The sequence below is a fragment of the Centroberyx gerrardi genome, chromosome 14 (genome assembly GCF_048128805.1).
Source record: "Centroberyx gerrardi isolate f3 chromosome 14, fCenGer3.hap1.cur.20231027, whole genome shotgun sequence".
NCBI classification, from domain to species: domain Eukaryota; kingdom Metazoa; phylum Chordata; class Actinopteri; order Beryciformes; family Berycidae; genus Centroberyx; species Centroberyx gerrardi.
In genome coordinates this window covers 7096508-7109341 of record NC_136010.1, presented here as the reverse complement: position 1 = coordinate 7109341, position 12834 = coordinate 7096508, and the positions used below count along the sequence as shown (strand labels likewise).

General features: G+C 40.4%; 1 protein-coding gene across 1 annotated transcript; it reads left to right on the top strand.

The window, feature by feature from the left end:
- Positions 1-4550: 4550 nt before the first annotated feature.
- On the top strand, positions 4551-11769 carry LOC139930446 (serine hydroxymethyltransferase, mitochondrial-like). Its single transcript, XM_071923648.2, has 9 exons — positions 4551-4670; positions 5070-5151; positions 5771-5893; positions 6308-6447; positions 7258-7420; positions 7724-7823; positions 9035-9190; positions 9667-9774; positions 10383-11769. The coding sequence occupies exons 1-9, from the start codon at positions 4642-4644 to the stop codon at positions 10508-10510; spliced, it is 1029 nt and encodes a 342-aa protein (XP_071779749.2). The 5' UTR covers positions 4551-4641; the 3' UTR covers positions 10511-11769.
- Positions 11770-12834: the final 1065 nt, after the last annotated feature.

The window sequence follows — 12834 nt, the reverse complement described above, 5'->3', positions numbered from 1 at the left end:
GAGAGAGAGAGAGAGAGAGCATATGATTGATGGAGAGTGACAGGGAGAGAGAACCAGAATCAGAATTGAAATCACTTTATTCATCAAGTATATCTTTTGTGGTTTTGACACAGAGATATATTGATCAGGGTTGGGGCCATTCATGAATTGAACTGAAAATGCATAATAAATTCCAATTAAATTCCTGGAGCTGGAATTTGAATGTCACCCAGCTGTAAGGAAACAGGCAGAAATTCCACTAAGAGAGTTTGTCTCGACTCGCTAAACATTATAAATCAAACATTATGAATCAAATAAAAGACAGTTAAACAAATCAAATACATTCAATCATAATGTAGGTAAATGTTACGCATCAAATACCACCTGAAAGGAACCTTTAGCATTTTTTTTTTTTGATATTCAGTATTGATAATATACACTATGTGTAATCTCAGATATGTGGTAGTAACACAGTAAGGGTTCGGTAGTAAAATAATACTTGTAACAACATTACATTGACTCAGTACAGAAAAAATGTAACTGTATTCTGTTACGTTACCTAAAAAAAAATCTGAACTTTGAATTAGAGGATTACTTCTGGGAAAACTTTTAAAGTGAAACTCAGAAGGCAATTTAAATAGTGGGAGGTGTTCAACGTCTATAAAATGTGGCACAGAGGAAGATTTGTGTTTGTACGCAAACCTCAAATACATTTCCTGAACTTTGTAATTTTTCACTATTTCTTATCTTCTAGCGCCTTTATAGCTCAAATATGAGCACCTTGAAAGGCAGTAAGCTCTTTGTAAATGGGGCAAAGTCGTGCCAGAAAACCATTTCAACCAAAAAGTCACTGCAAGATATGTGACAGTCAGCAGTCTAAACAAATCACTCTCCCAATAAACATTCAGCATTCAGTCACTTTGTGCTTGGACTCAGCATGTAAAGAGAGAAGGATGATGTTGAGACAGCAAGCAGGAAAACACAAACTAAAGTGCTTCGTCAAAATAGCAGCGAATCACCAGAGCGTCTCGGTTTCTCGGATTTAACAGTTTTCTTCAGAGAATTCCCCGAGATTTCTGCTGCATCTTCCCTCACAAGTCACTGATTTCATTTAAGTGGAAGCTGTGGGAGATGAAGGGGCGCTTTCATTCTTTTATTCTCCAACAATTACGAACCCACAGCACTATCAGTCACGATAACATCTGAAAGATTTTCACCTACTTGTGCATGTGCTGTCAGTCAGTTGCTGCTGCAGGCCGGCTCCCGACGGAGACACACACACACACACACACACACACACCCCACCAGCCCCCCTCCCTTTTTTTTTTTCTTCAGGAAACACAGTCAAAATGATCCCATTAGATTCCCTCATTGATTTCCGCCATTGATCTCTTCTTTTTAAGTTGAGACAGTGGAGCAGGAGGAGGAGGGGCAATTGTAGGGGGCGGGAGTAGAGGGTATAATGTTTTGAAATATCATAGCAGAGAGAGAGAGAGAGAGAGAGAGAGAGAGAGAGAGTTTTTTGTGCCACATGGGAGAACAGTTTAAATCCCACTGGAATGATTGAGGGATTCCTGAACGCTGGCAGCTTTAGGATAATAACACAAGACAGAGGGGGAGGTTGAAGAGGACAGAGAGAGTGAGAGAGAGAGAGAGAGAGAGAGAGAGAGAGAGAGAGGCAGAGATAAGTGGGGGAGTGAGGGGAAAAAAAGAAAACCAGAATAGACAAGGGAAAGGAATGACAGAGAGAGAGAGAGAGTTGAGAGAGAGAGGGGGGGAAGATAAGCAGAAGTAATAGTGGGATAAAAAGACAGAGAGAGAGAGAGAGAGAGAGAGAGAGAGAGAGAGAGAGAGAGAGAGAGAGAGAGAGAAGGGTTCATTTACATTCATTTCCCTCTCTGCAGTTTCATCTCCCCCTCTGACTCTCCAGTGTGTTTGGGAGACTTGACTTGAATCCCATGGGGCTCAGTATCAGAGATTCCTCTATGTTCACCCCTTAGTTTGACTATAGTTCTTCTAATAGCTTTATAGTATAACAGTTTTTTTTGTTTGTTTTTTTTTACTCTTTTTTCTATTGAATGTAATGTTAAAGTTATGAACTATCTCTCCAGGAAAGGTTGTGACAAGCTTTTTGGAAGATTGTTTTCATCATGATTTATGTAAGAGTTTTAAATTTTAATAGATTTGACCAATTACCTTACCTTACCTGAATTTTGTTTGTCTGTCTGTCTGTCTGCCTGTCTGTCTGTCTGTCTGTCTGCCTGTCTGTCTGTCTGTCTGTCTGTCTGTCTGTCTGCCTGCCTGCCTGTCTGTCTGCCTGTCTGCCTGTCTGTCTGTCTGTCTGTCTGTCTGTCTGTCTGTCTGTCTGTCTGCCTGCCTGTCGTCTGTCTGTCTGTCTGTCTGTCTGTCTGCCTGTCTGTCTGTCTGTCTGCCTGCCTGTCGTCTGTCTGTCTGTCTGTCTGTCTGTCTGTCTAACACAAGAACAATTCATAATAAAAACTTCATACTTACACCACAGGTTCCCCCTATACAGCAGATGATCTGATTAGATTTTGGAGCACCTTGCTGCATAAATTTACATATTAATGAGGAAAAAATGATTTTCTTGAAACTACAATACCTCCTTAAGGCCTTAAGATGTGGAGTTCATATTAATATAATACATATGTTATGTGAAGACAAGTGTGTTGACATAGAAATATTTGCTAATTAATGCATTAATTATCTTTATTAATGACCTAATTAGCCAAATTGGTTATGTTTAATATATCATGGTGATTATGTTGGGACATTAGGCAGCTTAAGTGGCTCTAAGTGTTTTTGTGATAGTGTTTTGTGATAGAAAAGCTTGTAATTACACTGCTAGATCCTGCGATTTAATATCACTCAGGTTTAGACTGTGGTTAGCCGGGCTTGCTGAAAAAGAGCAGGGGTGTTCAACCTTCTCTGAGTGAAAACAGGTTATATTTGGATGGTGACAGCGTTCTGAATATATAACATTATAAAAAATGCATATGGCTCTGGATCTTGACACTGTGCTTGTTTGTCGTGTCAGAACTTCTGCAGCCGTGCGGCTCTGGAGGCCCAGGGCTCCTGTCTGAACAACAAGTACTCTGAAGGATACCCAGGACAAAGGTAACCCAGACGGCTAATGATGAGACGCTGTCCAGAACCAGTGAGACTGTAGAGGAAACTGTCACTGTCTTTTTGGATAATGTGCATTAGTGGTTGTGTTAGGTGCTAAGGTTATGGCTGGGGGGGCGCCCGAAAGATACCAGCAGCATTTAATGTGATGATGTTAATGTGCTAGACTGATGCACAATACAAAGTTAGCAAAATAAACTATGTGTGTAGAACTTTTCTCAGTATAAAGTTGTAAAGTGTTGTCAAATAAAACAAACATAAATGCAAAAAAAACACACAAAAAAATACACATATGTGCATTATGTCCTGTATGCTATTCCTATGATCTAAGAAAGTTAATTGAACATCTTATTAACCACAAATTAACATTTGGGAATAGCTGATACTGAAAAAGGAGCCAGCAGAGGCTGAGAGAACATTTAGTGATCTCAGTATAATTGTGAAATCCACAGGATCAAGAGACCAAGGCCATTTCGGAGGATAAATTGTATCTACTGCATGTCTCTTCTTATAATTAATTATGATCAACTACAACTCCAGTAAGAGCTGACATGTTTTTTTCTGACAAAAAAACACAAAACTCCAAATGACGACTTATCAGGAATTATGAAAGCCAGCCTTATTTCTTAGACTGATATCCACACACTTTTGTAAATTTACAATGCCTGATAAGTGATTGAGGCAATGATTACAAAACTTTGAAAGGTTTTCACAAGCCCAAGGGTCATAAAATCTAATAAAATCTATTTTCTAAAGTTTAGAGAAATGGGCTTGTGACTGGAAGGTCACCAGTTCGAATCCCCAGACCGGCTGGGACAGTATGGGTGGGTCGGGGAAGTAAATGAGTAACATTCTCCTCTTCCTTTACAACCACTGCTGATCTGCTGCGCAAGGTACTTAACCACCGTGGATGCACAGGGAAGCTCCAAGGTGGAAATGTTAAACTGTGTGAATGTGTAGCATGACATAGCTAGAAAAAAGCAAATGTGTTCAGTAAAGTAAAGGTTAAAAAACACAGGGAACCATTTAATCCTTAAAGAGTAACTAAACCCCAACCCAAATCTGTGTGAAGCCTGGCCATCTGCCATTGGCTGATCTTTGGTGCCAGGTGATGGTGCACCAAAGATGGCACCAAAGACCAGCCAATAGCAGATGGCCAGTTCAGTACCCTGCTTTTCACCATTAGATGTCAGGCTTTACACGGATTTGGGTTTGGGGTTTGGCTACTCTTTAAATTTAATTTAAAACATGGTTTTCACCTGACAGTGATACATCAGTTCCTTTTTGACATTTCAGATAATTCCCATTAGAAGTTCACAGGTGTCTCTTGTCTTGTCCCTTCCCAGGTATTATGGCGGTGCGGAGGTCGTGGACCAGATCGAGCTGCTGTGTCAGAAGCGAGCGCTCGCTGCCTTCGGTCTGAACCCGGACCTGTGGGGCGTCAACGTCCAGCCGTACTCCGGGTCCCCCGCTAACTTCGCAGCCTACACCTCTGTCCTGCAGCCTCACGACCGCATCATGGGCCTGGATCTGCCCGATGGAGGACAGTGAGTGGATGTTTCACTATCTCTTTAAACCAGAGACGCTGAACTCCAGATCGTGTTTGTTGTGGTGTTGTAGCAACTGGTGATGTAATAACTGCTGGATAATGTCATAACTTGGTTAAACGTGGTTAAGAGAAGACCAAAAAGCCATCAGTTGAAGGCAATAAATATAATTATGACTGCTTTTTCACTTTTTAACTTATTTTTAACTGCTTTTTGACTGCTTACCTGATTATTATTAAGTGAGATGGATGAGAAAGAAGGAGTGGAAATAAACTCACAGTGTTGCAAGTACATTGAATGTGCTGAGCCTGCTGAGCTTCCTGACTCTATTATAATAAGTTATATATATATAAGTTATATACGTATATTTACTTTTTTTTTTACTCCTCTATATTTCAGTCTAACCCACGGCTACATGACGGATACCAAGAGAATCTCGGCCACCTCCATCTACTTTGAATCGATGCCCTACAAACTGAATGTGAGTGATTTTGTTCAGGAAATGAAGATAAAGGTTCAAACTAAGCTTGTCATTGGTCAAAGGAAGCCTGTGGTTCTTGGTTATTTTGTGTTACCTCCACTGGTGCTCTCTGGGAAGGGAAGGAAAGGAAAGGAAAGGAAAGGAAAGGAAAGGAAAGGAAAGGAAAGGGAAGGGAAGGGAGTATTCAAAAAATCAAGGAAAGGAAAGGAAAGGAAAGGAAAAGAAAGGAAAGGAAAGGCACAGAAAGGGAAGGGAAGGGAGTATTCAAAAAATCAAGGAAAGGAAAGGAAAGGAAATGAAAGGGTGTATTCAAAAAATCAAGGAAAGGAAAGGAAAGGGAAGGGAAGGGAAGGAAAGGGAAGGGAAGGGAAGGGAGTATTTAAAAAATCATGAAGTCCAAAGCACTCAAGTGGATCGTAAAGTTAAAAAGCTTTTATTCCATTAGGGCTCAGACATTAACTTCCTTCTTCCTGTGGCCCAAACCTTCATCAGGCTGATTTTTTAATGAATCCTATGATTTCCATTTTAGTTTCTGGGCCTTTCGTTTTTTTGGGGGGGTTTTGACTGTCACCGTTTGTGAATCTTCCCTCCATCTCTGTCCCCCTGGATCGTCTCGCAGCCAAAGACGGGTCTGATAGATTATGAGCAGCTGGAGAAAACGGCCCGTCTCTTCAGACCCAAACTCATCATAGCTGGAACCAGCGCCTACGCCCGCCTCCTCGACTACCCTCGCATGAAGAAGGTACTGCTTATGGGGTGAATTAAGTCTATTATACGGTATACAAACTTTATTTATATAGCACTTATCTAAAAGCAGAGTTTACAAAGTGTTTCACAGGACAGGCATAAAAGCAAGAATAGCAAAATACATAGGGGAGATGAAAAATAGGAAACACAAACAAGAGAAAATAGGTTAAAAGAAGAATAAATAAATATGTAAAATGAAATGAGATTAAAAAAACCTAAGAAACAACAGAAGATTAAAAGTAAAAAAGAAAGTAAGTAGAAAGTAAAGAAAGTAAAAGAAAAACCCATAGCATTACATAAAAGCCAGTCTATAAAAGTGTGTTTTAAGAAGTGATTTAAAACATTATTCTATTCTGGTGTTTATTTTGGGGATAGAGATGTTTATTGTTTTCAACTGTCTGTGTTTCAGCTGTGTGTGGAGCTGAATGCCTTCCTCCTGGCAGACATGGCTCATATCAGCGGCCTGGTGGCAGCAGGAGCCGTTCCCTCTCCGTTCCAGCACGCCGACCTGGTCACCACCACCACACACAAGTCTTTGCGTGGAGCCAGGTGAGGGACTGAATGTTTTGTGGGATTTTTTTTTTTTTTTGTTATAGACCAATAATGATGGTGGACAGCTCTGGGGGATTGAAATAGCTGTATTTTTGTGTCCAGTGTATGCTAAAAAATTGATCAAGAATACGCTTTCAACATTAAATCTGATTAAGCGTTGATTTGGTTCTATGTGTTACATTATGTAAAAGTCAAACTTGTCATATTATGCAGGTATACACATAAGTGTAACATGCGAATACAAGATACGATGCGATGCGATGTGATGCAATGCGTGACGTGACGTGACATGACGTGACATGACGTGACGTGACGTGACGTGACGTGACGTGACGTGACGTGACGTGACGTGACGTGACGTGACGTGACGTGACGTGACGTGACGTGACGTGACGTGACGTGACGTGACGTGACGTGACGTGACGTGACGTGACGTGACGTGACTTGACCTGACATGATGTGACCTGATATCAGGTGACATGATATGAGGTGACATGGCGTGACATGACGTGACATGAGCTGATGTGATAAGATAGAAAACAAAATCGTGTGGAATGGCATGATATTGTATTGTATGGTATGGTATGGTATGGTATGGTATGGTATAGTATGGCATGATATTGTATTGTATGGTATGGTATGGTATGGTATGGTATGGTATAGTATGGCATGATATTGTATTGTATGGTATGGTATGGTGTGTTAAACTATGACACCATGTGATAAAATACTGTTTACTGCCCATTGTGAAATTCTAAAAGTGTAAGTCTATATGACTTTCTAACACATCTGTCACCTGTGTTGCAGGGCCGGTCTGATCTTCTACCGGAAGGGGGTGCGATCTGTGGATAAGAAAGGTCGGGAGGTGACCTATGACCTCCAGGACAGGGTCAACTTCGCCGTGTTCCCGTCGCTGCAGGGAGGACCTCACAACCACGCCATTGCTGGGGTGGCTGTAGCCCTCAAACAGGTTCACATATCTATTTCATTTATTGTATTTATTACTATTATCTCTACAGCAGAGCCTGAAAACAGGACGTTGGTTTTATCAGAGAAAATGCCTTGGGAATGTGAAAAAAAACTCAAGCTCTGATGTGCCTCTTGCGGAGCGTCCTGCGTGTTGACGTCTCTCTCCCTCCTTCCCTGTCCTTGATTTGGTTCTTTCTCTCTCTCTCTCTCTCTCTCTCTCTCTCTCTCTCTCTCTCTCTCTCTCTCTCTTTCTCTCTCTCTCTTGCTGATTCTCTCTCACACAGCATTGTTTCTGTCTCTGCAGGCTTCCACCCCCATGTTCAAACAGTACATTGCTCAAGTGCTGCTGAATGCCAAGGCTATGGCTGATGCCCTGCTGAAAAAAGGCTACACCCTGGTGTCAGGTACAAAATTAATTGCAGAGTTAGAGTGTTTTGTGTAACAAGGACACGCTTTTGTTTAGGCTTTAGCTAAATCTCTACTCGTCAGACACACAGCTGTAACTCATTTCTAATGTGAAATTACAATTTTCCTTCTCTTTTTTTGTGCTTTTTGTATACTTGATCCCATCCCTGTTGTAGTCTATGAGTGTCTCAGGTGTAGCAGTCCTGTCTAAACTGACACAAGTGGAACCAGCAGTATTTTATCTACTGAACTGTCAACATTTGTCATCCTACATTTATGGAACAAAATGCAAAATAAAGCAAAAGACACAACAAATCCACAAGCAACAGAAAACTCTTTCTGTAAATATGTCTTCCACTCACTCCACTCAGGGGACAATGTGAAGAGGAATGAAAGTGTGATGCTGACGTTACTTGTTAACGTAAATCATAGCACAATGTTGTTTCTTCAAGATTATAATGGAAAGTGAAGGGGAATAGCAATTTATCTCCCACTTATCCCTTGTTAACAGCAACAAATTTCCCACTGCTTTCACCAACAACTAGAACAGAATTGAACTAAACTGAACTGAGTTGAATTGAAGTAATTGAATTAATTGAATTAATTGAATTTAATTGAATTTAATAAATAACTGAGCTGAACTGAATTTAACTGAACTGAACTGAGTTGAGTTGAGTTGAGTTGAGCTGAATTTACAGTAATTGAACTGAACTGAGTTGAAATGAAATGAACTGAATTGAATTGAATTGAACTGAACTGAGTTGCGATGAGTTAAGTTGAATTGAGTTGAGTTGAGCTGAGCTGGTCTGGGCTGGGCTGAGTTGAATTGAACTGAACTGAACTGAACTGAACTGAACTGAACTGAATTGAACTGAACTGAACTGAATTTAATTGAATTGAACTAAACTGAACTGAACTGAACTGAACTGAACTGAACTGAACTGAACTGAACTGAATTGAACTGAACTGAATTGAACTGAACTGAACTGAATTTAATTGAATTGAACTAAACTGAACTGAACTGAACTGAACTGAACTGAACTGAACTGAACTGAATTGAATTGAACTGAACTGAACTGAATTTAATTGAATTGAACTAAACTGAACTGAACTGAACTGAACTGAACTGAACTGAACTGAACTGAATTGAACTGAACTGAACTGAATTGCCAACGCAACACAAACACCAAATCCCTCTCTCTCCTCCCAGGCGGAACAGACAACCACCTGATCTTGGTTGACCTTCGACCCCGCGGGATGGACGGGGCTCGGGCCGAGCGGGTGCTGGAGCTGGTGTCCATCACCGCCAACAAGAACACCTGTCCCGGGGACAAGAGCGCCCTGACGCCCGGAGGACTCAGGCTCGGTATTCAGCTTAGTGAATTTACAGATCCTGTGCGTTGGTAAATGGATGATTTTTAGTCAGGAACTTCAAGAAGGAAGGAAGGAAGGACGGAAGGAAGGAAGGAAGGAAGCATGGGTGAAATCTGTCAGCCAGTCAATCTGCCTGACTGCCTGTCTGTATGATACTGGTGCCTTTCTTCTCTCTCTCTCTCTCTCTCTCTCCCTCTCTCTCTCTCTCTCTCTCTCTCTCTCTCTCTGTCAGTGTCTATGATGTAGCTCCCTTTCCTCTGTCTGTCTGTATATTTGTCTGTCTGTGTCAGTCCGCCCGTCAGTCAACCAGCCTGAGTCTCACTATGTCTCTCTCATGCACGCAAACCTCTATTTCATAACACTCTCAGCCTCTTTCTTATGTTTAATGACATTGATTGGCCTCATTTCGTCACTTTTTAAAAAAAATGTTCTCATCTTTCTTTCTTCTGTGTTTCTATTTGTTTACAGGAGCTCCAGCTCTGACTTCCAGACAGTTCAAGGAGGCCCACTTTGAGAAGGTTGTGGAGTTTATTGATGAAGGGATCCACATCGCACTGGATGTGAAGAAGAAGACTGGTGAGAAAAGAGACATTTTTTTTGTGTTTTGTGGAAACATCCAGCGTTGCTATAGCTGACACTCTTATCCAGTGTGACTTATAGAATAAGTGTGGAGGTTAGGATTCACTGTCTTACTCAGTGCCAAGATGAACCATTGATAATGTATTGTAAAATGATAAAAGTAGATGTGCATCAAAGGCAAAATCATTCATTTTTGTCAGTTCTTTAGAAGCTCATGCTTTTACAGGTACAAACTTGAAACGAAACGTGAAATGTTTGGAAATTACAGTATAAAAAGGAGTGACTAAGATCTTGACACCTGGAACCTTTTATTCCCAAACATCAGTCACATTCACTGATCTGTTGTACAAATCTGTTATATATTTGTAACAATTCAAAAGTCATAGTTTTTTTGCTAAATGTCATTGTTCTTTTTACAAATATGATAACGCATTCATTATTTTACTTGCGGTAATTAAACAGAGTTGAGTATATGCAACAGCCCCCCTCAGGAGAGATTCACAGTATGAAAGCCAGATTTTAACAACATGGAAGAATGCCTTACCAAGGCAGATTTAGAAATCAAACCCCTAACCATGCTGCTTTGCTCCCTCTGTTTCCTGCAGGCAACCTGGCCAGCTTCAAGTCCTTCCTGCTGCAGGACTCAGAGACAGCGTCTCGCATCGCAGACCTGCGCCAGCGGGTGGAGCTGTTCGCCAGGCCCTTCCCCATGCCCGGATTCACCGACCACTGACACCGCCACGTTTATTACAGAATTAGGACAGATAGAATGGGAATTTCCAAGCGTATCATGGTAACATCCTTTGGAACACCTGAAATGGCCGCCATAGAATTTTTATAATGTTGCCATGGAAACGAGCATTGTTTCAGAATGTTGTCAAGTTCATGTCAGTTGCTGCTGGAGCATTCAGTGAAACCTGAGCACTCTGTACAGCAGCAGTGATCATTTCCACAGCAACCTTGTCAAACATAAATGACCAAACATCCATTTTAAATGAACCATTCCCATCGTTCATGAATGTTGATTTGATGCAGCAGGAAAGCCTGTTCTATCTATTCCAGTTCTGTGGCCACGTCCTATTCTGTTAAACCGCTCCCTCCCTTGTTTCCTGACTGACTGACTTCAACACAGATGGAGAATCTGTGAACAACATGTAGCAACTGATGAGTAATAACTGCAGGACAATGTAAAAACTTGTCAAAATGTAATATAGATGTTTTGCCTTAAATGGATTAAAAATATATCTGTGTAATGCAACATAATATAGTAACATCACATCATTACATTAACAGACAATTACATTATAAGGTCTGTAACATTTTTTTAACTGATGGTGTAATCATTTTGATTAACAATATAATAACTTGAGCTATTTCATTGTTCTTACTCTTACAAGAGATTACATTATTAGTCAGTATTATCATACAATCATCAGTTAAAAATATGTCACACTCCTTATGAAGTAATAATCACCGGTTAATGTAATAATGTGATGTTATTACACCATCCTGCAATTTATTCCATTACCAGGTTTTCAACCCATTCAGAGGGACTTCTTATGACATTCTGACTAGTAAGCTGACTACATTATCCAGCAGTTATTACATCACCAGTTGCTACACTGAGTCGTCTACATTTTCACTTTCCTAACAGGACAATTGTCTCATGCCTCAAGCCAAGAAGGACCCAAAGTGTTTCAGTTATGTGGCTTTTTTTTATTTTTTTTTTATCCCTAAGTCATCTGCAGGGCCCTTGATGTCAGGCTTTGTCCCCGGCAGGCTCTGGGAAACTTAGAGTGGAAACTCAAAACACACATTCAGTTACACTCACTAAACCATTAACCAAAAGGTTTTTTTTTAAAGCTTTTTCTTGCAAAATGAATTGTTACCCTCTACACTTTGATTCGTGTTATGATTTGATATGTTATCATCCAACATTTATGAAGATTGTATGTTATAAATAGACCATCACAATAAATAAAAAAAACTGATTGTCACTGTTTATAAGTTTGTCTGTATGTTTTGTATGTTTTATGATCTAATATACTCTTTTAAGCCATTTATTGTAACTTGCATTGGTCTCACTGTCCTATAAATAAATACCTGTTTGTGTACAGCATGTGCACGTCACACAGAGGCAGATGATGATGTTTACAGTACAGCAGAAGGAGGGAAGGGACTGATCTGAGTTCATAAACATAAAGCAGTGTTAAGCTACTGGCATTTCCTCTAGTCATTTCCTCTCACTGTGAACTTCAGGGAATCTGTCCAGAAAAAGAAAACAGTCCAGCTGATCTGCACACGATCACAGCAATCTGAAAGGAAGATGCTGCAGAGCCAGAGCTTCTCTATCACCATTTAAAAGGAAAAGGGAAATCGTAGCCATTTATAAAGTAGTGAACACTTTAATATATTTTCAGTGTCCTGCAGAAACCTTATATCTCCAGCTTCTTGTTTTTAACTGTAATGGACAGCTGGCCTTCTCTCCCATGTGAACAAAATGTTGCGTGGCCTTGAGTCCGAGCCAGTTTTTCTGCTAAGGGGTTGGATTTTCTTTTCTTTGAGCAAAGCCTCATGTTAGCTAATAAAATGACTGTCCTTGTCCTTGGGAGAGTAGAGATTTCTCTGCTATACACAAACATGACAACAAAGATATTCAGGAGGATGAGGTGAGTGAGAGCGCTGTCACATTTTTCGTTTTGTATTTTTTGTGATGCTCTATTCATGGCCTCTTTCTGCTATGTTACATAATGCTGATAATCATGGACAGTTCATTATATACATGAGGATATGGGAACATTATATACCTAGAGTAACAGCGAAGACGTCCTTCACTGTCCCCACAAAACCTTCAGAACGTGCATTTCTATGTATTTATTTTGTTTGAGACGCTTCCTCTCCCTCTGTTTCTCAAATTGCTGCACTCAGGTCTGACTCCCAACCAGATAAAAGAGTCGGCCTGCTTTAAACTCTGTTGCTATTTTATTTAGATTTATTTATTTATAAGTCTATCAGAAAAAAAACTCCTCTGAGACCAAAAAACTCCTTTATGAAGCA

Bases quoted from the DNA above. Each gene is read 5' to 3' on its own strand.
- LOC139930446 (XM_071923648.2), top strand. From the start codon at position 4,642: ATGGGCCTGGATCTGCCCGATGGAGGACA. The intron at 5,152-5,770 runs GTGAGTGATTTT...ATCGTCTCGCAG, and splicing joins CGATGCCCTACAAACTGAAT to CCAAAGACGGGTCTGATAGA. The intron at 7,824-9,034 runs GTACAAAATTAA...CTCTCCTCCCAG, and splicing joins AGGCTACACCCTGGTGTCAG to GCGGAACAGACAACCACCTG.